This window comes from Phyllobates terribilis, unplaced genomic scaffold, assembly GCF_046119375.1.
Source record: "Phyllobates terribilis strain yellow unplaced genomic scaffold, ASM4611937v1 Scaffold_3__8_contigs__length_932513732, whole genome shotgun sequence".
Taxonomy (NCBI): domain Eukaryota; kingdom Metazoa; phylum Chordata; class Amphibia; order Anura; family Dendrobatidae; genus Phyllobates; species Phyllobates terribilis.
The window spans coordinates 380,810,068-380,836,507 of NW_027362763.1; the positions used below are offsets into that span (position 1 = coordinate 380,810,068).

Here is a 26,440-nt window from a genome sequence, read left to right on the forward strand (position 1 = left end):
TCTGGCAGGTAACTGGCAGGTAACTGGCAGGTATCTGGTAACGGGACCTGAGGGCTGAAGCAGAGTGATAGGCTATGCAGCAACATTGCTCGGGCACTTCCATTTTGGTGCCTTATATATGGTGAGGTCCTCCGGCCATTGGCCGGGGACTCCTTAGGACGGCGCGCGCGGCCCCTTTAAGAGAGGGGGAGCGCGCGCGCCCTAAGCACAGTAGCCAGGAAGCAGAGAGCGCTGCCAGCAGAGCGGGAGGAAGACGCGGGTCACGGAGCGGAGAGGTGAGGGGAACAGCGTCCCTGCCTAGCAGAAGGCAGGGACGCCGACGCTACAGTACCCCCCTCTTTAGGCCCCCCCTTTTTTAGGCCAGACAGAAATTTATCAAGGATGAGAGGGGCATGGATGTTCTCCCGGGGCTCCCATGTTCTCTCCTCAGGACCAAACCCCTTCCAATCCACTAGAAAAAAGGTCTTTCCTCTTACCCTTTTGGTGGCCAGAATGTTCTCTACCTCAAACTCGTTTTCAGCGGAAACCGGAGCAGGAGGCGTACCTGTAGACTTGGAAAAAGAGTTAAGTACCACGAGTTTGAGGAGAGATACATGGAAGGAGTTAGGAATCCGCAAGTTGGCCGGGATTTTCAATTTATAGGCCACCGGATTGATTTGTTTGATAACTTCCAGTGGGCCGATGAACCGAGGCCCTAACTTGTAGGAAGGAATCTTGAGCCGGATACACTTGGACGAGAGCCAGATTTTATCTCCAGGACGGAATTGTGGAGGATCCAGGCGTTTTTTGTCAGCGTGTCTTTTCATCCGCTCGGACTACTGAAGGAGTGCGGATCGGGTACTCTCCCAAATGGAGGAGAATTCGCTAACGAGAGATTCCGCAGCCGGATTGTCCACCGAGGTGGAGACGGAAAATGGGATCCGAGGATGCTGACCAAAGACTACAAAAAACGGGGATTTGGAGGAAGATTCGCTCTCGTGATTATTGTAAGAGAACTCGGCCCATGGTAGGAGATCCACCCAGTCCGAATGGTGGGCATTAACGAAGTGCCGGAGGTAACTGGTCAGGATTTGATTGATCCGCTCCACTTGACCATTGGACTGTGGGTGGTAAGAGGAGGAGAAGTCCAGGGTGGCGTCCAGCAGCTTACATGTGGCTCTCCAGAAGCGTGAGGTGAACTGAACCCCACGATCCGACACGATGTGGAGGGGCAGACCATGGAGACGGAAGATGTGGCGGATAAAGTCTTTAGCCAGCTCGGGTGCAGACGGGAGGCCCGGCAGGGGAATGAAGTGAGCCATCTTGGAAAAGCGGTCAGCGACCACCCAAATGACCGTACAACCGGCAGAGACAGGGAGATATAAAGTCCATAGCTATATGCTGCCACGGGGCAGCAGGTACTGGAAGAGGAAGGAGGCGACCGGCTGGCAGATGTCTCAGAACCTTGTTGCGGGCGCAGGACACACAGGCTGAAACAAAGTCTATTACGTCCTTGTGCAGGGTAGACCACCAGTAGTGCCGGGTAATAAGCTGAAGGGTCTTTTTCTGAACGGCGTGGCCAGCTAGCTTAGACAAGTGGCCCCAGTGTAGGATCTTCTTCCGATCAGGTACTGTTAAGAACGTCTTACCGGGAGGGAGACGATTTAGATTCACGGGGGCCACCTGCATTACTCTGGCGGGATCAATGATGTGCTTAGGCTCCTCCTCTAGATCAGACACCAGGAAGGATCGGGACAAGGCGTCAGCTTTGACGTTTTTGTCTGCCGGGCAAAAATGAAGAACGAAATCAAAGCGGGCAAAAAACAAGGACCACCGGGCTTGGCGCGGGTTAAGTCTCTGGGCGCTCTGGAGGTAAGCCAAGTTCTTGTGGTCCATGTAAATAATTACTGGGTGAAGAGCCCCCTCGAGCTGGTAACGCCACTCCTCGAGTGCCAGCTTAATGGCCAATAACTCTCGGTCTCCTATAGAATAATTGCGCTCAGAAGGGGAGAAGAGTTTGGAGAAGAAGCCACAAGTTACCATTCTTCCGGAAGACGACTTTTGGGTAAGTACCGCTCCGGCTCCAGAGGAGGAGGCGTCCACTTTCAGGAAGAATTGTTTGTTGCCGTCCGGACGATGCAGCACCGGGGCGAAAGAGAAAGCCTGTTTTAAGGAAAGAAAGGCTTCCTCTGCTTCGGGCGGCCATTCTCTGGGATTAGTGCCCTTACGGGTGAGCGCAGAGATTGGGGCAGTCCGGGAAGAGAAGTGCGGTATGAAGAGGCGGCAGTAGTTGGCGAAGCCCAGGAACCGCTGAATAGCCTTCAACCCCTCTGGTCGGTGCCACTTCTGGATGGCACACAGTTTCTCAGGATCCATTCGTAGGCCGGTTTGAGAGATTATGTAGCCCAAGAACGGAAGCGAGGTCTGCTCAAAGAGGCACTTCTCATATTTAGCGTAGAGGTGGTTCTGCCTGAGCCTGAGCAGGACCTGACGAACATCCCTCCGGTGAGTGAGAAGATCCGGAGAGAAGACCACGATGTCGTCCAGGTACACCACTACGCAGGAGTAGAGAAGGTCCCAGAAGATGTCATTGACCAACTCTTGAAAGACGGCGGGAGCGTTACAGAGACCGAAGGGCATTACCAGGTATTCATAGTGGCCGTCCCGGGTGTTGAATGCCGTCTTCCATTCATCCCCCTGACGGATACGGACCAGGTTATATGCCCCACGGAGGTCCAGCTTGGTGAAGATTCTAGCCCCCCTCAGACGGTCAAATAATTCCGGAATGAGCGGAAGGGGGTATTTATTCTTCACCGTGATCTGGTTAAGGCCTCTATAGTCTATACAGGGACGGAGTGAGCCGTCCTTCTTTTTGACGAAGAAAAAGCCTGCTCCCGCCGGGGAGGTCGATTTCCGGATAAATTCCCGGGCCAGATTCTCCTCAATATATTCAGACATGGACCGGGTCTCAGCAGCGGACAAAGGGTAAATACGCCCACGGGGAGGAGTAGCGCCGGGCATCAGGTTGATTGGGCAGTCGTATGTTCTATGAGGGGGTAATGTCTCTGCCTCCTTTTTATTAAAGACGTCCGCATAAGACCAATAGGGAGCCGGAAGACCAGGTAGATTGGCTGGGGTAGGAGAAGGACGGACAGGATGGACGGGAACTAAACAAATCTTATGGCAGTCCTGTCCCCAGCGAAGGACTTCTCCGGTCTGCCAATCAAGCACGGGTGCATGTTTCTGAAGCCAAGGTAGGCCTAGCAAGAGGGCGTGAGAGAGTCCAGGCAGAACATGAAAGAAGATGCTCTCTGAGTGCAGCATTCCCACCTGCAGGGTTATGGATTCGGTGATGAGTTGGATGGGATGTGGTAAGAGGCCCCCATCTACGGCAGCGACAGATAAGGGTACAGCTAGAGGGTTGGTGGGAATGCGGTATTTCTCTACCAGGGACTGAGAAATGAGATTTCCGGCAGCTCCAGAGTCAAGTTAGGCTAGTTCAAAATAACGGTTCTCCCCGCAGATGATAGAGACCGACACCAACAGAGATGGAGAGGATTTACTCTTTTCTAGGACGACCTCTCTGAGCGATCCTAGACACAGGCGTTTCCCGACCTCTGCGGGCAGGAACGGATCCGGTGCTCCTTACTGCCACAGTAGAAGCAGCTCCCCTCGGCTCGGCGTAACTCTTGACGGGTCTTGACCATCTTGGTCTGGTCGACCTGCATAGGCTCGGGTGAGTGCGCCTGGGGAGAAACGGGAGAAGTGATGGGTTTCTGGAAGGTAGGGGCTAGACGTGGAAACCTCCTCTCATGGGTGACCTCTTTGGCGCGCTCCTGGAACCGGATGTCTATCCGGGTGGCAAGAGTTATTAAGTCGTCGAGAGTGGTAGGAATGTCAAGACCGGCGAGTTCATCTTTAATACGGCCGGACAGACCCTCCCAAAAGACAGACACCAGGGCGTCGTTATCCCAGGCCAGCTCCGAAGCAAGGGTACGGAACCGTATGGCATATTGGCCCACGGTGAGATTTCCTTGACGGAGGCGTAGCAGAGATGATGCGGATGAGGTCTTCCGTCCTGGTTCGTCGAAGACTTTCCGGAAAGCCGTGAGAAAGGCTGGCAGGTTGGACACCAGGGGGTCTCCTCTCTCCCATAGAGGATTTAGCCAAGCCAGTGCCTCTCCCGTGAGATGGGACATGATGAAGGCTACTTTGGCTCGGTCGGTGGAAAACTGGTGTGCCAACAGTTCGAAGTGCAGTGCACTGGTTAATGAAGCCCCGTGCCTGGCTGGGATCTCCGCCAAAACGAGGAGGAGCGGAAAGGCGGGGACCGGGAAGAGATTCCATGGTGTTGATGGGCTGCGGCGGTGCCGGGGTAGTAAGTGAGCGTGTGGAGGCAGCTCCCGAAGAGGTAGACAATGTGTCCAGGCGGGAGTTAACACTACGCCGATGACTCAGGATGGACTCCTGTTGGGACCTCTGACGGGAAAGTTCATGACACAAGTCCGAGAGCGAGGGAGCTTGGGTGCCACTGGGTTCCATGGCCCGAGCAAACTGCAACGGGTCTGGGAGGTGGAACCTCTGAGCAATGATACAAAGGGGCAGTCCTAGTAAGGAAGCGGGTGGCTCCCAGGGAATGCGGGCAGGTAGTCACGGCAAGTGACGGGGATAGTCTCTGGGTAGAAGGGCAGGAGGTCACGGCAAGTGACGGGGACAGTCTCTGGGTAGAAGGGCAGGAGGTCACGGCAAGTGACGGGGACAGTCTCTGAGTAGAGGGGCAGGAGGTCACGGCAAGTGACGGCTAAGCCTCCAGATAGGCTAGCAGGCGGGTAGCAGGTGGACGCTCCCAGGTGAGCGGGCAAGAGTCTCTGGACAGGCATGTGGTCACAGCACGTGACGGCAGAGCCTCCAGGTAGGCTAGCAGGCAGGTAGCAGGCGGACGCTCCCAGGTGAGCGGGGAAGAGTCTCTGGACAGGCAAGTGGTCACAGCACGTGACGGCAGAGCCTCCAGGTAGGCTAGCAGGCAGGTAACAGATGGACGCTCCCAGGTGAGCGGGTAAAAGTCTCTGGACAGGTAGGTGGTCACAGCACGTGACGGCAGAGCCTCCAGGTAGGCTAGCAGGCAGGTAGCAGATGAGCGCTCCCAGGTGAGCGGGCAATCAGATCCATAGACAGACTGGCAGGGCTGGTAGGCAGACTGTCGGACCGCAGGAATGCAAGTAGATAGACAAGAATCAGGCAGGTATCAAGCAGGAATCTGGCAGGTAACTGGCAGGTAACTGGCAGGTATCTGGTAACGGGACCTGAGGGCTAAAGCAGAGTGATAGGCTATTCAACAACATTGCTCGGGCACCTCCATTTTGGAGGAGGTGCCTTATATATGGTGAGGTCCTCCGGCCATTGGCCGGGGACTCCTTAGGACAGCGCGCGCGGCCCCTTTAAGAGAGGGGGAGCGCGCGCCCTAAGCACAGTAGCCGTGAAGCAGCGCGCGCTGCCAGCAGAGCGGGAGGAAGACGCCGGGCACGGAGCGGAGAGGTGAGGGGAACAGCGTCCCTGCCTAGCAGGAGGCAGGGACGCCGACGCTACAATGGCCTTCAAGGTTTTATTAAACCTCTCCATTAAGCCGTCTGTCTGGGGGTGGTAGACTGAGGTCCTGAGTTGTGTGATTTTCAGGGTTTTGCACAACTCCCTCATCACCCTGGACATAAATATGGTCCCTTGGTCCATTAGGATCTCCTTAGGCAACCCCATTCTAGTAAAGATGTGGACCAACTCCCTGGTTATGCACTTGGCAGAGGAGCTTCGTAGTGGTACGGCCTCCAGGTACCGTGTAGCATAGTCCATTACCACCAGGATATACTGATGTCCTCGGGCGGACTTGACCAGGGGTCCCACTAGATCCATGGTGATGCAATCAAATGGGACCTCAATGATAGGCAGTGGCACCAAGGGGCTATGGAAGTGAGCCATAGGGGAGGTCAGCTGGCTGGGACAGGACGACAATAATTCATGATTTCTCAGTGACAACCAGGCCAGTAGAACCTCTGGAGGATCATTTCCTGTTTTTTTCTACCCCCAGATGATCACCTAAGACATGTGCATGGGCCATATCGAACACCCTGCGTCTGTACGGCCCCGACACTAGTAACTGCTCGATTATCTCCCCTCTGAGCTTGGTGACCCGATATAGTAATCCCCATTTATGGCAACGTACAGATATCGTGTATCAGCCCCCGGCTCTTGAGCAACATCATTAAGAACAGTTACATTATCAATGCCCCTTTTTAGAGCTAAGTCCCTGAGTTAGGCGGTTCCAAAGTTTCCCACGGACACCTCCAGCTCAGGGATGTTGGCCTCCAGGGATACTGCCTCATACTCATTGCCAATAAGTACACAAAAGGGAAATCCGGCAGCTGTGGCCCGCGACAAGGTTTCTTTAGGAGCAACCTGGGTGTTGTCTGGACAATCTGGCGTCCTCCTTTTTCTCCACAAGTTCCAAAACAAGGCAAAGTCCCGGCCTATTATAACAGGGTGCAATAAGTCCTTGACTACGCCCACCTCATGGGACTCGGCGCTACATGGGACTCGGCGCTGTATACAGCGGACGCCCACCATTTTCCCAGGAATCGGGAATCAGCCAATGAAGAATCATGGCCCTCACTAGGGTTACCAAACTCCCCGAGTCCAACAAACCAGTCATTTTCACTCCATTCGCTGACACGGGGCAGGCCTGCGGTCCCTCGCCTGGTTGAGGGACAGCGCTGCAGGCAGGATATGCAAAGTACGAGCAGCTCCGTCCTATGATGCAGTCCATTGGCTCATTGATATGACATCGCCAACAAATTACGTTATTGGATGGGGCCTTTCACAGCAACTCAGACCCCTCCTGGTTTCTAGGACGCCCCCAGATGTGGCTCTAGTTACCCTCTTTTGGGTGTCCACCCCCCTTTGGGAACCTCAGTATGGAGATGCTGCTACCCGTTGCTTCCCCAAAGCACTCTCAACAGCTTGGAACCTTTCCACCAACCCCACCAGGTCATCAGCATTATGGGCATTTCCCTTGGCAACCCAAGATTGCATCAGCCTCGGAAGGGAGTGTATGAACCTGACCATGACACCATCTGTGCTGGAGAGGAAAATTCCAGTTGCAACCACTTTTGGACCAGGTGTAGGAGGTCAAACATTTGGGACCAGAGAGGTTTGTCACTGCAATAGGCCCAGTGGTGTACTCGTTGCGCCCTGACAGTCAGAGTCACTCCTAAGCATGCCAAAATCTCAGTCTTCAACTTGCCATACTCTTTTACGTCCTGCAAGGCCAGGTCATAACAGGCTTTCTGCGGCTCCTCTGCTAAATATGGCACCAGAACCTCCGCCCACTGCTATGGAGGCAATTTCTCCCATTCCGCCACCCTCTCAAAAACCACCAGGAACACCTCAACGTCACCACCCGGGGGTCATCTTTTGTAAGGCTCTTCTTACCATCTTCCTGATGTGTGAGTAACCACCTGGACTTGGGGGTGGGGGGTTGCCCTGCCATGGATCGCCACGGCTAGGAGCTCCATCTGCTGCTTGTGCTGCTGCTGCATCCGCTGCTGCTGTTGCCACTGCTGCTGCTGTTGATGCTGCTGCTTCCGTATTTGTTGTTGTCAGTTGCTTTATCAGCTCCTCCATGCTGACGGACATCCCTTGCTGGCTGGCGGCCTTCACCCAGGACATATATGGTTTCCAGTAACAGTCACACTGCCCCTTGGGATTCGTGCCCATGCTTCTAGCACCAATTGTAGGATTTCATACTCACTTAGCTACAGTTGAGGTAGGCACAGGAAGCATTTTCAATGAGAAATCCAGGCTGGTTTATTAAGACAGCATAATCCATTCGGGAAGCAAAACAAAAAAACAGCCTTTTCTGGCACAAAGTGGAAACACAAAATGTCCATACAACATTGCGGATTCACCCGCTCAGGTTAGTGTCCAGTCCTTAAGTCCTTAGCACAGACCAACACCCTGGAGATCCACACATCTCCAGACACAGACAGTGAATGAGAAACTCCATTTTATTTACCAAACCACGCCCCTGGGGTGGGGATATGTGAACAGCCATTCCCACCCATCTCTTATGACTGCTTATAAAACCAAGCCCTGATACCCCCTATTAACTCTCTCAGCACTATACATGCTGGAGCATGCTTTATTGGGCTTACATCACCGAAGCTATCAACCTCAAAGACACATATCTCCCCTCGAGGACCTGTCCGGCGGCCAACTTACAGATGGCTGTTTGGGAACCATTGCACTATGTGGAGAGGTACGTGGGAGCCTTTATACTTTATGGAAGGCTATATGGGGGCAATTATACTGTATGTGAGCAATTATACAGGATTAATTTTTGTGTGGGGTTCCTCATACTGTGTGGTAGGTTGTGTGGGGGGCCATTACATTGTTTGTAGGGCTTTGTGGAGGCCAATTATATTGTTTGAAGGGCTTTGTGGGGGTAATTATACTATGTCTCTGTATGTATGTGCTCCGTCCATGCATGTGTCGGTATGTATGTGACCATCCATGCATGTGTTGGTATGTATGTGTTCTGTCCATGCATGCATCGGTATGTATGTGCTCCGTGTATGACTGCATCTGTATGGAGATGCTCTGTAGACATGTACAGTACAGACCAAAAGTTTGGACACACCTTCTCATTTAAAGATTTTTCTGTATTTTCATGACTTTGAAAATTGTACATTCACAGTGAAGGCATCAAAACTATGAATTAACTCATGTAGAATTATATACTTAACAAAAAAGTGTGAAACAACTGAAAATATGTCTTATATTCTAGGTTCTTCAAAGTAGCCACCTTTTGCTTTGATGACTGCTTTGCACACTCTTGGCATTCTTTTTATGAGCTTCAAGAGGTAGTCACCGGAAATGGTCTTCCAACAATCTTGAAGGAGTTGCCAGAGATGCTTAGCACTTGTTTGCCCTTTTGCATTCACTCTGCGGTCCAGCTCACCCCAAACCATCTCGATTAGGTTCAGGTCTGGTGACTGTGGAGGCCAGGTCATCTGGTGTAGCACCCCATCACTCTCCTTGGTCAAACAGCCCTTACACAGCCTGGAGGTGTGTTTGGGGTCATTGTCCTGTTGAAAAATAAATGATGGTCCAAATAAACGCAAATCGGATGGAATAGTATGCTGCTGCAAGATGCTGTGGTAGCCATGCTGGTTCAGTATGCCTTCAATTGTGAATAAATCCCCAACAGTGTCACCAGCAAAGCACCCCCACACCATCACACCTCCTCCTCCATGCTTCACGGTGGGAACCAGGCATGTAGAGTCCATTCGTTCACCTTTTCTGCGTCGCACAAAGACACGGTGGTTGGAACCAAAGATCTCAAATTTGGACGCATCAGACCAAAGCACAGATTTCCACTGGTCTAATGTCCATTCCTTGTGTTCTTTAGCCCAAACAAGTCTCTTCTGCTTGTTGCCTGTCCTTAGCAGTGGTTTCCTAGCAGCTATTTTACCATGAAGGCCTGCTGCACAAAGTCTCCTCTTAACAGTTGTTGTAAAGATGTGTCTGCTGCTAGAACTCTGTGTGGCATTCACCTGGTCTCTAATCTGAGCTGCTGTTAACCTGCGATTTCTGAGGCTGGTGACTCAGATAAACTTATCCTAAGAAGCATACTATTTGCAGCAGCATACTATTCCATCCGATTTGCGTTTATTTGGACCATCATTTATTTTTCAACAGGACAATGACCCCAAACACACCTCCAGGCTGTGTAAGGGCTATTTGACCAAGAAGGAGAGTGATGGGGTGCTACACCAGATGACCTGGCCTCCACAGTCACCAGACCTGAACCTAATCGAGATGGTTTGGGGTGAGCTGGACCGCAGAGTGAAGGCAAAAGGGCAAACAAGTGCTAAGCATCTCTGGGAACTCCTTCAAGATTGTTGGAAGATCATTTCCGGTGACTCCATCTTGAAGGTCATCAAGAGAATGCCAAGAGTGCGTAAAGCAATCATCAAAGCAAAAGGTGGCTACTTTGAAGAACCTAGAATATAAGACATATTTTCAGTTGTTTCACACTTTTTTGTTAAGTATATAATTCCACATGTGTTAATTCATACTTTTGATGCCTTCAGTGTGAATGTACAATTTTCAAAGTCATGAAAATACAGAAAAATCTTTAAATGAGAAGGTGTGTCCAAACTTTTGGTCTGTACTGTATATATATTTATGGGTGTGCAAAAGCAGCTTGTGTATACGTGTGTGTCACAAACTGTGTGTGTTTAGCGTCCACATTTATAAATACTGGTAGTACAGACGGGAATCAATAGGTGTAAACACCAGCAATTGCCCAATGAACGAGCAAAATGCTGCCCATTCATTGGATGATTGGTTTGTCTAAAACCAGGCCTGCTAATGGGTTATCTAAAGTGGCCACAAATTATAATTTGATAGTTATCACCCACAGAAATGGGTCTGTACTAACCCTAAATTGTATGTCAAGGTGAACCAACAACATGAAAATACATAATGGTGCACCAAGGAGTACAGATGATTCAATTACAATAAAATAATCTATGCTATATGTTATTACCTTAGGTCCAGATAGCCCAGGTGAACCAGGTAAACCTTCTGCTCCCATCATTCCCTAAGGTGTAAAAAAATTAAATGTATTAAAGAACCTGACTTGGAGCTTGCCTCTGAATTTAGGTTTTGTACAGAGTTCTATTTTATGAAAAAGTGAAATAACCAGCTCACCAGATTATGGTTCTTATAAATCCTCGGCATGGAAGCACCACTGCTGCTTGATGTGGTGTGTAAACAGTAAAGCACAAAGATTTCCATCTGATTCAGATTAAAATTATTCTATAATCTTTATTTCAGCAGCTTAAAAGTGTTCCAGGTACAGTTCAGACAGTAATCACGGTATTATCGTATGTATTTTATACATAACTTTGCCCTTAGTCATGTATTATTCCAATAAAAACATGCTTTGCTTGTGTACAGTAAGATATGTGGAAAAAGGGGGGTGGATTCTGGAGACCAGGTTAGCATGTAATCAGAAACATGTGACTTAGTTAAACTAACCTGATTTTCAGAAAATACCTTTAGTTTTATTATACCACAATCATACATATATAGATATGTATACTTGTGATACTCACAAGTTCATATACTGATCCATAGGGCTCGTTCACAGAACAATGCTGTCCAATAAAAAAATGGACAGCACTCGTACTAATGTTATTCAAAGGAACAGTGCAGATGACCAATTTTTTTCATTGACCGAATCTGAAAAAAATTGCACTAGTTTCTTCCATAAATCGAATGATACTCACCTATTCAAATCTCTGGATGTGCAAAAAAAAAAAATCAGATGCCATACAGAGCCACAGTACAGCATCAGTTTTTTGGATACATGGCAAACTGTAAATTGTCTTGTAAATGTTAACCCCTTTACCCCCGAGGGTGGTTTGCACGTTAATGACCAGGCCAATTTTACAATTCTGACCACTGCCACTTTATGAGGTAATAACTCTGGAACGCTTCAACGGATCCCCCTGATTCTGAGATTGTTTTTTCATGAGATATTGTACTTCATGATAGTGGTAACATTTCTTCGATATGACTTGCATTTATTTGTGAAAAAATCTAAATGTGGCGAAAATTTTGAAAATGTTGCAATTTTTCAACTTTGAATTTTCATGCCCTTAAATCAGAGAGATATGTCACACAAAATAGTTAATAAATAACATTTCCCACATGTCTACTTTACATCAGCACAATTTTGGAACCAAATTTTTTTTTATTAGGAAGTTATAAGGGTTAAAAGTTGACCAGCGATTTCTCATTTTTCCAACAAAATTTACAAAACCATTTATTTTTAGGGACCACATCACATTTGAAGTGACTTTGGGGCCTTTATCACAGAAAATACCCCAAACTGATACCATTCTAAAAACTGCACCCCTCAAGGTGCTCAAAACCATATTCAAGAAGTTTATTAACCCTTCAGGTGCGTCACAGGAATTTTTGGAATGTGGAAGAAAAAAATGAACATTTAACTTTTTTCACAAAAATGTTACTTTAGACCCAAATTTTTTTATTTTCGCAACGGTAACAGGAAAAAATGGACAACAAAATTTGCTGTGCAATTCCTTATGAGCACGCTGATACGCTTTTCAAGGAGTTAGGCAACAAAAGGGTACACGTGTTTATACATAAGCAGGGCAGTGGAAGAAACCTTTTGTCCATTCAAGAGAAATATTTTACATTTACTCTAGACACCTTTGTCCCTCTAAGAGAAGCATTGTACATGCAACATACATAGGTCTCTGAAAGAAAATATTGAATATCAAAATTTGTATAAATCCTATATTGATGAAACATACATTTTCGGCACCGAGGCTAATAGAGGAAGAAGACATATAATTATTCATAACTGTAACACCTGCCTATGAGCCACAAAGCCACAGTTATCAGATAACTGACAACAGCTATGCCATGTTTACCATCTATGGAAAGGTAAAATCCTGATGGAAAATATAGCGGCAATCTTGAACTTCTGTGACTATCAGGAGTGAAGTTATCTCAGAAGTTGGTATTTCATAAAATCCTGAAGGGCTGAGGACAGCCCACAAAACTGCCCATGTGAGGTCATCATGGGGGGTGTGTGAGTGGGACTCAGGGGCTGATAAAAGATGAAGCCGAATTATGATCTGGGTTCCTGTAGAGAGATACATACCATGCATGCATGAATCCCGTTTAATGAATGGCCCACAATGAAACGCTTTCCTTTGGCTAAGTTGACTCGTTTCTGAGAGCGGCATAGTAAGTTCTTTTGTTAATCTCTTTATTTTCTGTAACTGTATATGCTGTATTGTTTTGTCCCCTTTGTAAAATCTTTTGTATAGTTTTCATAAGCACTGACTCCCTTTGGGTTAAATATTAAATGTAATAGTTCTGTTCCTTTTGTTCTGTAACCGTGCCTCGAAGCCATACATTACCAGAATCAAGCCTCAGCCTGTAAAAATGACTGGTGGTGGCAGAGAGTAGTCTGGGGTTATTGTGGAGTTAGTGGTGATCCTATGGGGGTATATACACATATTCCATGTTTTGTAATCCGGAGGTATATGTACCATACAATCACTGTTAGTTTTCCGATAACCGGCCTGTAAGTGCGAACAGCTTGTGGTCTCCTCCGTTGATTGTCGGCCAATCGTGCAATTGTCTGGACGATAGGGGGCAGCAGAGAGCTGTTTGCTCCAAAGATCACAGTGGGTGGGTCTGCGTGACCTTCCCGGGCTGTGATATTTGTGATAAATCTTGACAGTGCACATTATAGATTCAGACCTGAGGTAACAAAACCATAATGGAACACATATGGAAACAAGGAGTAAGTAAATAGGTGTTGTAAGGTGGCTGTCGGACACCTAGTGGTTGGGAGATAAACTTGGAGTAATGCTTTAGTTTCTATAGGACTAAAAGGGGTTAATCAGCCATGACAGATTGATTATGAGATGCTGAAGTGCTGGGAGAGAAACATGCTCACCATATCTCCATCCCTGGGTGAGGTTTACTTTGTAAATTGAGAGTTGTTTGCCTCAAACATGGCTGTGTGTATGGAGGTGTGTAGATCTCCTGGATTGAGTGCCTTTGCTAAAGGACTAGGATGCTGTACTCTAAGCCAGGTGGGTTAACCAGCACTATTGTATGGACTTTTTGCTTTATGTTGTACTTTGAGATGGACAAGAGCAGTATTTGAGTTTCCTGTGATGTGGTTTATGAGAACTGCAATAAACTAGCAGGACTTTTAAATAGAAATGGTTCCTGCGATACCTCATATCGCTCCCTACCCTAGTGAGTAGTATTGCTACAGTGTGAAATATACTATGAATAGTATTAAATGTATTAAATCTTAGATTCCTCAATACACCCCTTTATGCGGATGACAGCTTTACAGACCCTTGGCATTATCTCAAACAGCTTCATCAGTTAGTCCAAAAGTTTTGATGGAATTTTCAGAGGTGTGGAGTACTTGTACTTTGCTTTCGCTCTGCAGTCCAAGTCATCCTAAACCATCTCAATTGGATTGAGATCATGTCATGTGACACCGCACTTAAGCCCTCTCCTTCTTTGTCACATAGCCCTTACACAGCCTGGAGGTGTACTTTTGGTCATTGTCCTATTACAACACAAATGATGGTCCTAATAAGTACAAACCAGATGGGATGACATTTCATTGCAGAACAGTGGTACACATGATGGTTAAGTTTCTCTTGAACTTGGAATAAATCACCAACTATGACACCAACAAATCACTCTCACACCATTACACCTTCCCCTCCATGCTTCCAATTTAGCACCACACTTGTAGAAACTATACATCTACTTTTTTTCCGTCTCACAAAACATAGTACCATGGTACCAAAAATCTCAAATTTTCACTCATCAGACCATGGTACAGATTTCCACTGATCTAATGTCCAGTCTTTGTATTATTTGGACTAAACAAGTCTTTTCTGGTTTGTAGTCCTTAGTAGTTGCTTCTGTGCAGCAATTCATCCATAAATGGCTGCTTCTGGCTGTTGATTTTGAGATGTGTCCGCTACTTGATGCCTGCGCATCATTTACGAGGATTGTAATCTGAGGTGCTGTCAATTTGTGATTTCTGAGGCTGGTAACTCTGATGAACTTGTTATTATTACAGCAGAGGTAATTCTTGGTCTTCCTTTCTTGTGACAATCATAGTAAGAACCATTTTCATTATAGCGATTGATAGTTTTGAATTCCGCATTTAGGACATCTTCATGGTTCTAACAATTTTCTGGATTGATTGACGTCCATTTTTAAATTAACAATGGAGTGTCAGTTCTCTTTACTGTGTTGAGTGTTTTTTTTAGTATATTCAGGCTTAGAAAAGTTGGAGAATAGGTGGTCAGCACTGTTTGAAACTGTGTACTAACACTGCAACACACCTGATGATTGAAAACACTTTCTGCAGTCTGGTGATTACAAAAATGAACTCTTGACCTGGCATATCTAGTAATTGAAAGCCATTCCAGGTTACTACTTGTTGAAGCTGCTTGTGAGTATGCCAAGGGTGTGTAAAGCTGTAATAAGGGTAAAAATGGGGGCTTAGAGAATTCTAAGGTTTAACACATATTCTGGTTTATTTCACATGCTTTTGACAGCTTGCTCCCATATGTGTTTGAGATTTTGCTGCCTTCAGTTCATGATGTTCACATTCAATAAGAACAAGGAAAATCATTGTATGAACAGGTGTCTTCAAACTTTTAATGGACACTTTATATATAGATATATAGAGGTAAATAGATATACAGATTCATACTATATATAGTATCTAATTGCCTTACCAGAGCTGTATTTTTAAGATATCTATTAGAGCTTTGGTTGTTCCCCTGAAGAGACTCTTAGTTCCAAGAACAATTTGGAAAAGAAATCAGTTTTTCCAAAGTCAAATTTTCCAAAAGGGAATTCCCAATGTCTTTCTCCATCTGGATTTATTCCTTTTTCTATTTCAACCTACATTTCCCATCCAACAATATCTAAAGCTATTAGACAACAGAAAGAAAATATATTGTTTGCTACCAAACAATGAATACATGAGAGAATCTAGCCCGAATTAGATACACTATAAGTAGTGTAATTTATGTATCCACACCCAAGAATGCCTGCCACAGATCCCACAAAGTTCCTACTAAAGAGTCACCCTATGTACTTCAAACAGAGAGAAGTTTGTAGTTTGTTTACAGAGTATAGAGGAGGTTGTTAGGCGTTAAATTTATGTATGGGATCCCCACAAAATTTAAACTAAACAGAAAACTGACATTTCATGTTTTAGTCTCCCTTATGTATATATGCCAATTGTTAACGGTTTTTTACTTTATATAATAATTAGTGATGATCGAGCACGCCTCATTAACCCTTTCGGCGAGCACGCCCAGGTGCTTGCCGAGTATTTTGGCGTGCTCGGCGTTTCATTCATTGTCGCCGCGCCTGCCTGACACGTGCAGAGATAGCCTGGCGAATAAGCTATCTCTGCATGTGTCACAGCTGTCTAACAGTCGTGAAAATTGCAGGTGCGGCGACAATGAATGAAACACCGAGCACACCAAAATACTCGGCGAGCACGCTCAGGTTAATGAGGCATACTCAATCATCACTAATAATAATGTATTGTTGGGTGGCAGGGAGAAGTGAGGCGAATACCATTGTGCTTAAAAGTTTGTAATCCCTTCAGAATTTGCCAGAATTTCTGCATAAAATTTACCTAAACTACATCAGATTTTCACACAAGTCCTAAAAGTAAAGTTAATTTAATAAAACAAATGAGTCAAAGAAATTAGACTTTGTATTTTTAATAAGAAAATATCTGTGAACCTTTAGGATTACCAGCTAATTTGAAGGTGAAATTAGAATATTTTGCTTTCAATCAATGGAATGACAAGATGTGAGTGTCAATCTGATTAAATTAACCCCTTCATAACATGGCCATTTTCCATGTTTGTGTTTTACTCCCTTTCTTCCAATATAGCCATATGAGGGCTTTCTTTTGAAGGACGAGTTGTACTTTTGAATGACACTATTCACTCTAATATATAGTGTACTGAAAAACAGGAAAAAAATCCAAGTGCATTGAACTTGCAAAAAAAGTGCAATTTCACAATTGTTGTTTGTGCTTTTTATTTACCATGTTTACTCTATGGTAAAACTGACCTAACAATATGATTCTCCAGGTTAGTAGGAGTATGCAGATAACAAACATATTTAGTTTTTTTTATTTATTTAAGTGGTGAAAAAAAGTTCTGAAATTTGTAAAACAAAAACAATTTTTGCTTTTGTAGCTATTTTCCGAGACCCGTAACGTTTTAATTTCTCAAGATATGGGGATGTGTGAGGGCTTATTTTTTGCACCCCGATATGACGTTTTTCTTGTAACATTTTGAGTAGATACAATGTTCTAATCGCCTCTTATTGCATTTTATTGCAAAAAAAAATTAATTTTGACATTTTGATTTTTTTCATGTTACGCCATTTACCAATCTGATTAATTTATTTCATATTTTGATAGATCAGACGTTTACAAACGCTACAATCCCAAATATGTGTATTTTTTTTAAATTGTTTCATTTTTAATGGTGTACCACATTAAATACGTCAATTCTGGCCTTAGCCCGGCTCTTCCCATTCCTGCTAATCACAGGCACCACCAAGTCTTGTTGCGATCAGCGAGACTCGGTGACGATGATAAGCATTGACGTCACTGCCCGGCGCCTGTGAATAGCAGTCACTTTACTGCTATTCACAGATGCCAGAGACAGAATTACATCGAACCTGTGTGGCAATATTTTGGCTAATAAATTGGTGAAGAAGGGAGTGTCTAGTGTCTTCATTCCTGCCTTTTTACATATTTCAGGTATCCTTTTTTGGACTACTTCGGATTAATTGGATTAATTCGGACCTGCATGGAATTTTTTTTTTCAATAAATTGATAAATGAGTGATAGTGTGGGGGAATCTTTATTCAGATAAAGCATCTTTTCTGTGTGTGTGTGTTTTTATTTTTTGAATACTGGGTTAGTAATGGGGGTGTTTGATAGACACCTCTCCATTACTAACCCCTGTTCTTGATGGCAGCTGTGATTTTTGACAAATCACAGCTGTCATCAAACCTAACTTCCATAACCCTAATTGCGACCGCACCAGAGCAATCAGGAAGGACTGTTCAAAGCTCCAGAATTGGCGCCAATTTTGGGGTGGCTGTGGGCTTGTATTTTTAGGCTTGGAAGGACACAATAACCATGGACCTTTTCAGCCTGATAATATAAGCCCACAGCCATTTGCATTATCTTGGCTGGTTATCAAAATTAGGGGGACCCCACGTCTTATTTTTCATCTATTTATTTGGTTAATCCATGTACAGTAAACTACACACACATGGAACTAATTATATATCTCACAGATGTCCATCAAGCTATCTACCCCATATCTATCCATGTACCCTGTGAAGATCTAAGGTTGTGGGTTGTAATAATTTCCTAGGCAGGTTAATGATACAACTATTTTTTATTCCTTATGTCCATGGTTTTACAACAACTCCAGGTAGATGGCCAAAATACATTGCCCCCAGTCCACAAGATCCCCTCCTCGGGATGGTACCACTGTCCTTGTATCGGGCGTTACTCACTGTCTCCCAACTTTTGGTCTACCCACAGATTTTGTATCTCCAGCCAGTATAGTCTGTAGTCACAGTCCAAGCTCCTCCAGACGACAGATAACACTATAGAAGCACAGGTATCCAGCAGCAACAGTCCTTAAGAACGTTCATCAAATCCAGAAGAGAGATCCCACAACTGTAGCACATTTATCCAGCCCAGTCAGCAACCGATCTCCAAACTCCATAGGCTATCCATCCATGGCTCCTGGACCTCACTCAGCCAGGATCCTGTCCCTTCAAGGTCATTGCACACTCTCCCTGACTTAACATGTGGCTTATTGCTCCCTGCCTGGGATCAGCCCCCTGAATGGGCAGAAGTGTTCACACCCTTCCCCCCAAAGCTAACTGTGTATTAGTGGAGGTATTTTTTCTCAGGCCCAACCCATCACCTGGGACTGCTTGTGAGACTCCCTGTGATGATGGCTTCACTTGATCTACTAACCCCACCCACATAATGGGAATAATGGCTGGGAGAACAATGGCTTAAGGCCCCTGAGACACTAACAAGATTAATGGAATGATTGCGATCTCCTGTCTGGCCTTATGTATACATAAAATGAATCCTGCATGTCTTCCTCTGCTTACTGTCGCTAATAAAACACATCAAGCAAATCTCTAATAAAACATAATAAGATTGACGGAACCAGTGCTCCATGCTGGAAAAAGTCTGCATCCCTTAGATCCTTGGACTCTGCTCTACGTCCATTGGTTCAATAGTCTGTAGAACAAGGCCAGCTCCTCAAATACCCCATATCTATCTATCTACAGTGGGGAAAATAAGTATTTGATACAATGGCGATTTTGCAAGTTTTCCCGCCTACAAATATTGGAGAGGTCTGTAATTTTTATCATAGGTACACTTCACCTGTGAGAGACGGAATCTTAAAAATAATCCAGAAAATCAAATCCTATGATTTTTACATAATTAATTTGCATTTTATTGCATGAAATAAGTATTTCATACAATAGAAAAACAAGACTTAACATTTGGTAAAGAAAAGTTTGTTTGCAATTACAGAGGTCAGACATTTCCTCTAGCTCTTGACCAAGTTTGCACACACTATATCAGGGATTTGGGCTCACTCCTCCATATATATCTTCTCCAGATCTTTCAGGTTTCGGGGCTGTTGCTTGGCAACATTGAGTTTCAGCTCCCTCCAAAGATTTTCTATTGGGTTGAGATATGGAGACTGGCTAGGCCACTCCAGGACCTGGAAATGCTTCTTACAGATGCTTCATGCTGGAAGACCCAGCCATGGCCCATCTTCAATGCTCTTACTGAGGGAAGGAGGTTGTTGGCCAAAATGTTGCGATAGGTGACCCCATCCAGCCTCCCTTCAATAGAGTGCAGTCGTACTGTCCCCTTTGCAGAAAAGCATCCCCAAAGTATAATGTTTCCCCCACCATGCTTCATGGTTGGTATGGTGTTCTTGGGGTTGTACTCATCCTTCTTCTTCTTCCAAACACAAGACAAGTGCAGCTGATACCAAAAAGTTCTATTTTGGTCTCATCTGACCACATGACCTTCTCCCATTTCTCCTTTGGATCATCCAGATGGTCATTGGCAAACTTCAAACGGGTCTGGACATGTTCTGGCGTGAGACTGCAAAATTTTAATCAATGACATCGTAGTGTGATACTAACTGTAATGTGTGAGACTGTGGTCCCAGCTCTCTTCAGGTCATTGACCAGGTCCTCCTGTGTAGTTCTGGGCTGATTCTTGACCGTTCTCAGAATTATCCTGCATGAAGCCCCAGGCTGAGGAAGAATGATGGTCATCTTGTGCTTCTTCCATTTTCTAATAATGGTGCCAACAGTTGTTGCCTTCTCATCAAGCTGCTCACCTATTTTCCTGTAGCCCATCCCAGCCTTGTGCAGGTCTACAATTTTGGCCCTGTTGTCCTTAGACAGCTCTTTGGTCTTGGCCATGGTGGAGAGGTTGCAATGTGATTAAGTGAGTGTGTGGACAGGTGTCTTTAATACAGGTAACGAGTTCAAACAGGTGCAATTAATACATGTAAGGAGTGCAGAGTAAGAGGGCTTCTTAAAGAAAAACTAACAGGTCTGTGAGAGCCATAATTCTTGTTGGTTGGTAGGTGATCAAATACTTATTTCACACAATAAAATGCAATTTAATTATTTAAAAATTATACAATGTGATTTTCTGGGTTTTATTTTTAGATTCTGTCTCACAGTTGAAGTGTACCTACAATAAAAATTACAGACCTCTCCATTCTTTGTAGGTGTGAAAACTTGCAAAGTTGGCAGTATATTAAAGACTTATTTTCCTCAATGCACATCTTTGCACATCTAATTAAATACCAAAGAGAGACAAAAATGCATGAAAAAACTAAAAGAAAAACGTAAGTGAGCTGAGGTGCGGCATTCATGCGGAAATTCAGCTTCATTCAAAACACTGATCGTGGGAATGTACCTTAAAAGTGGAGTAATACACTGAAAACATTGTTACCAGCAGCGACCTGGGAATCAGAGATGCAACCAGGCGTCTTCCCCATGCTGTTCCTATTCCTATGAAGTGATTTTTCCATCTATTTCAGTGATTTTCCTGCCCCCCAGCCCTCCTATTAGGGTATTCTGGAAAAATGTTTGAGTTTCCCATTAACTTCCATTATATGAGTTACTTGATTCAAGCCGGTCCGAGCGTCCGACCTGCTTGATTCGAGTACCAAGCACTCAAGCATTTTAGGGCTCGCTCATCACTAACTGCAATGGATAGCAAAAATCACAATCTGGAGTTTGTAATCTAGGCTGGCGTTCATAGGAGTATGGTAATGACAGGCAGACCCCCGGCTGTCATGATAACATATTGACGCCCTGCGATGGGATGGGGTGCCCTTCTGCCAGCGCATGTTATATCCCGTTGTCAGCGGGATTTAACAGGTTAACAGCTGCGGGTGAAGCTTTGCTCCAACCGCAGCTGTTAGAGGCACATGATCGCTGATAAAATGAGGAAAAATGAGGACATCATGTACGAGCCCACATCAAAAGCAGAGAAATAACAGATGACGCCAGTTTACGTCATCTGTAAAAGGGATAAAGAACATGAATCTATCAAAGTCTGATCTTCACAAGGGTTGGGCGGATCCATAGAAGTTTGGGTTCAAGGTAAACATCCCGAACTTTATTCCAAAGTTCAGTTTTGGTACCAGAACTGTACCCAAACTTGAACCAGAACCCGAACCCTATTAAAAACAATGAGGATCCGAACTTTTGAGCATGAATCTCTCTCTCTCTCTTTCAAGTTCGGGTGCACTCATCTCTATTCTTCACAACAAATGCTGATGGTAGTGTATCATAAACAAAGGAGTTTTCCAAGAACCTCAGATAAATAATTGCTGATGCTCATCAGACTGGAAAAGATTACAGAATTATCTCTACAGAGTTTGGACTCCACAAATCCATAGTTGGATGATTTTTCTCCATATGTGCACAAACTATCACCATTATTACCATCCCGTGGAGTGGTCAACCAACAAAGATCACTCCAAGAGTGCATATAATAGTCAGCAAGGTCACAACAGAACCCAAGGTAACCTCTAAGCAACTAAAGGTCTGTCTCATAGTGGCTAATGTTAATGTTCATGAGTCCATCAACAAGAGGACATTGATAATCAATGGCAGGATTGCAAGGAGAAAACAACAAATCTCCAAAAACAACATTGCTGCCAGTCTTCAGTTTGCTTAAAATTCCCTGGAAAAGCCAGCAGTCTATTGGAACAATGTTTTGTGTAAAGATGAGACAAAAATGTAGTTTTTTTCTTTTAAATGAAAAGCATTATGTTTGAAGAATAAAAACCCCACTGCATTGCAGCATGAAAACCTCCTACGGTCTTTGAAACATGGTGGTGATATAGTAGTGTTATGTTTTAGGCCTGTGTTCCTGCATCTGGGCCAGGAAGTTTTGTAAACATTGATGGAAAAATAAATTCTAAGATATATTAGGACATATATTAAGACATCAATGAGCTGAATTTCAAGAGAACATCAGTAATGGAGCAAAAGAAATACCTAAAGCACACAAGGTGTTCTACAAAAGAAGAAGAACGAAGTTAACGTTTTGGAATGGCCGAGAAAGTCTTGACCTTAATCTTATAGAAATGTTGTGGAAGGACCTAAAATAAGTAGTTCATGGGAGAAAACCCAACAACATAATAGAGTTTACACTGTTGTATGAAGAGGAATGAGCTCAAATGAGCTCAAATTTGTCCAAGCCGATGTGCAGGACTAATCAGCAAATACCAAAAACATTTAGATTATGTTATTTCTGCACAATGGGGTAACACCAGATACTGAAAGCAAAGGCTCACATACTTTTTCCACTCAGACATGTGATATTGCATCATTTTCTGCATTTAAAATAAATCATTAAGTCTACTATTTCTGACTTGTTTGTTTGATTTGGTTCTAGTTATATATTTTAGGACGTGTGTGAAAATTTGATGAATTTTTAGATCAAATTAATGCAGAAATATGAAAAATTCTCAAAAGTTCACAGACTTTTAAGTACCACTGCACTCCAACAATCTCTTGCCACAACATGTTGATTTTTTCTGGTCCACTGCTGTTCTTTGCTTTAATGGTCACTGTTATTTTGTAAAACTTAAGCTTATTAGATTGCAAGTGCAGTTACTACCAAAATCGCAATTATTTTCTTTATGAAATATGTTGTTTTTTTAGGTGAAAAATTGCTCTAATATCATTGCCACTAGTTGTATCCTTTCCATGCAACTTTCTGTCCACTGCCCATTGATTCATCTATGGTTACAGACAAGTAGGATGATTTACAGGACATGGGAGCATGTACTTAAAAACAGTGCATAGTAGCAAATAAAGGAAGGGAAGCTGGAGAATATACTGTTACTAAGCTAAGCCAGCATATTACAAGGCCTCTGCTATAGAGAGAACTGCAAGAAATTCTGCCAATGGATAAGGCAACTGGTGAAGCATAAAACAAGGAGGCACAAAAAGTAGAAAAATAGTACAAGCAACATATATGTGGTGCCATTTTATATACATACTGGAGTCCCTGGAGGCCCTCTGACGCCAGGTTCCCCAGAAGGTCCTGTTTCACCCTAAGTAAAACAAAAGGAATGTATTATCATACTGTGGCATATAATTGAAAAGGTTTTTGTTACCAACATTTAGTTGCAATCAAGATTATTCAACCCCCATTGCAAATAAGGATTATTAGCAAACTTTATAACTTATAGCTGAACACAATATAACAAGCTATTTTTCTAAATTCAACACAAAATGTCACTGTTAATGGCTACCGCAGTCTCATCCTGCCTTCTGTAAAGAAGCCAAAACTGTGGAGCCATTGGACCTTACAATAGAACTATGACCAGAAGAATACCTCAAAGACCACAACGGCTCCGTTTCAGAAGTCCTGGAAGATTCTGGAGTGGCCAAGGTGAGCTGTGAAGAAGGCAAATGCAGCATGCAAATCCAAGAATATTAGTGAAATGAAGGCTATTGCCTATAAGGAATAGGTTAAAAGTTTCTCAGGAACTCTGTCAGAAGCTGGTTTAGACTATGCATCACATTTGCTGCAGCGTAATTGTCACGGGTGTGTCAGAGGTGACAGACAGTCACCCTGCAGTGGGTTGCAAGAGATCTCCACGTTTGGCATTGCAGACAGCTGCTTAGATAGGAGGCTGTCTTTAGGACCGAGCAACTACCTCTCTCTTGTTAATTTAATACTGTGTACAGTTTTGGGCACCACATTTTAAAAAAGACATAGACAAACTGGAGCAAGTTCAGAGAAGAGCGACCAGAATGGTGACTGGTCTGCAAACCATGTCCTATGAGGAACGGTTGCAGGATTTGGGAATGTTTAGTTTGCAAAAAAGAAGACTGAGAGGAGACTTAATAGCTGTCTACAAATATGTCAAGGGCTGTCACATTGTAGAAGGATCATCTTTATTCTCTTTTGCACAAGGAAAGACTAGAAGCAATGGGATGAAACTAAATGGGAGGAGACACAGATTAGATATTAGAAAAAACTTTTTGACAGTTAGGGTGATTAATGAGTGGAACAGGCTGCCACGAGAGGTGGTGAGTTCCCCTTCAATGGACGTCTTCAAACAGAGGCTGGACAGACATCTGTCTGAGATGATTTAGTGAATCCTGCATTGAGCAGGGGGTTGGACCAGATGACCCAGGAGGTCCCTTCCAACTCTACCATTCTATGATTCTATGATTCTATGATTCTATGAATTTGCTCTCTGGCCTGGGTGTATATATAACTGGTGTGTCTGAGAGGGCGTCGCCAGTTATATTCATTTCTACTTGTGAAGCTTAGCAGGAGCTGTACCTCGTCCTCTCTGGAGCTTGAGGCCATGTGCACATTTGGAGTACATCTAAAGCTAAGCCATTTTCCTCTGTTTTGTCTACCCTTGTTGTCTTTAGAGTTTTAGTGGAGGTTGACTAGTGCTCATCTCCTTCCATCCCTAGCCGTAACCTTATGCCAGGGAAAGTAGGGCGAGGCACTTGATCGGCGATAGCTGAGGAGGCTATATAGGGACGTTAGTTTAGACAAGGTAACGCTAGACCAGACTAGGAGATCTCCACTTCCCCCTTTCCCTAGTGTCTGGGCTCCCTCTCCCTTTTCCCTCTGTGCTGCACTTACATCTGGCGTGACAGTAATAACAACCAAACATGTCCTATTAAGTACTAAGTCACTTGTCATTAAGGGGTTGAATAATTCTGAAATTGCAGTAGTCATTAAATAGGGGTACAGTATTTTGTGTTGAATTTAGAAAACCACTTGTCATATTAGTAGTGATAAGTTATTTAAATTGTTCTTGCTTGATTGGTTTATTGCAATTAGCAGAAAGTTTATATATTTTGTTAATAAATCTAATTTGCAAAGGGGAGTTGAATATTTAGTTGCATTTGTATTTTTTTATATTTTGGAGGTATGATGCACAAATTAATAGTTTAAAGTTTAATATCCCCATTACATAAAACTATTTTATATCATACCTTCAAACCACTAACGCCATCACTTCCAGGAATCCCTGGTATTCCCTAATTATAAAATACAAAAATATTAGGTAAAATAAATATATTGTAAATATATACATTCTGATAGCCATTAAGTGGTTGTGTCTGTTACTCTCAAATTCAGCTCTCCTAAATTAATTAGTTTAGTTAATACGTAGTAAATACCATTTCAGAACGCCTTATACCGCTGTGTTGTGCTAATCCTATGTTATTCCTCCTTAAAATATTTGAAGCAATAATAGGTAACTAAATGTTACCAGTTTACCAGTTGAGGGTGTCCCTACACACTCTCACACTACCTAATCCAATCAGTGCTGCTAGAGTTAAATAAAAATGAATGGTTGATTAATGGATCCATTTTCCATAGACTTCAATGTTAAAAAATAGATCCAGCAGAGATCAGTTATTTAAAAACGGACTAAAACGTTCCGATTGCACAAATTTTTTGCCAATGGATTGCTGCTGAATCTGTTCTAACGGATCACTTCTAGACATGTGAACATAGCCTAAAGTGAACACCTAGCCGGGTTATAAGCAGAGCCTGCCATGTGTACCTAATCAAAACCTGCAGTGCTAGGTCTTAACTCTAGCCTACCTGGCTTTGCCACAATGTATTAGTGTGTGAGATCATGAGAAAAAACTAAGTACACTGATTTTGAATCCCATGGTTTTACTTAGCAAGACATAATAAAAAAAAATCAGGTCCTTGGAAAGTTTTTAAAATTCGCTATATGGAATATACAGCCTCAGATGATCAACAACAGATGACAAATTACACTGTCAAATTATTTACAAAAAATATGCTAAAATGCAGAAGCAGTGAAAAATTAAGTACACCTAATGAATCAATAGCTTGCAGAACCACATTTTTTTACTAACTTGAAGTAATCATTTTCTGTATGAACTTATCAGTCCCTCACATAGTTCTGGAGGAATTTTCGCCCACATTTCTTTACAACGTTGCTTAAGTTCATTGAAGTTTTTAGGCATTCATTTATGCACATTTCCACACTCTGTAAGGTCCCCACCCCAGCATTTCAATTGAGTTGAGATCTGGACTTTGATTTTGGCCATTGCAATGCCTTGACTGTTTTTTTTCAGCTATAATGATGGGGATTGGCTTGTGTGATGTCCTTTTGCATGGCCCAATTTCAGACACACATTAGCTTCCATTTAGATGGCAACA

At 43.9% G+C, this 26,440-nt stretch overlaps 1 protein-coding gene across 1 annotated transcript in view; it reads right to left on the bottom strand.

The window, feature by feature from the left end:
- The window catches only part of COL21A1 (collagen type XXI alpha 1 chain), a 475,958-nt gene that overhangs the window by 82,147 nt on the left and 367,371 nt on the right, over positions 1–26,440 (bottom strand). The window contains exons 19-21 of the mRNA XM_073675431.1: positions 25,234–25,278; positions 23,265–23,318; positions 10,580–10,633 (exon numbers count right to left, since the gene is read on the bottom strand). Coding sequence (XP_073531532.1) covers positions 10,580–10,633; positions 23,265–23,318; positions 25,234–25,278 — 153 coding nt within the window. The remainder of the gene's footprint in view (positions 1–10,579; positions 10,634–23,264; positions 23,319–25,233; positions 25,279–26,440) is intronic.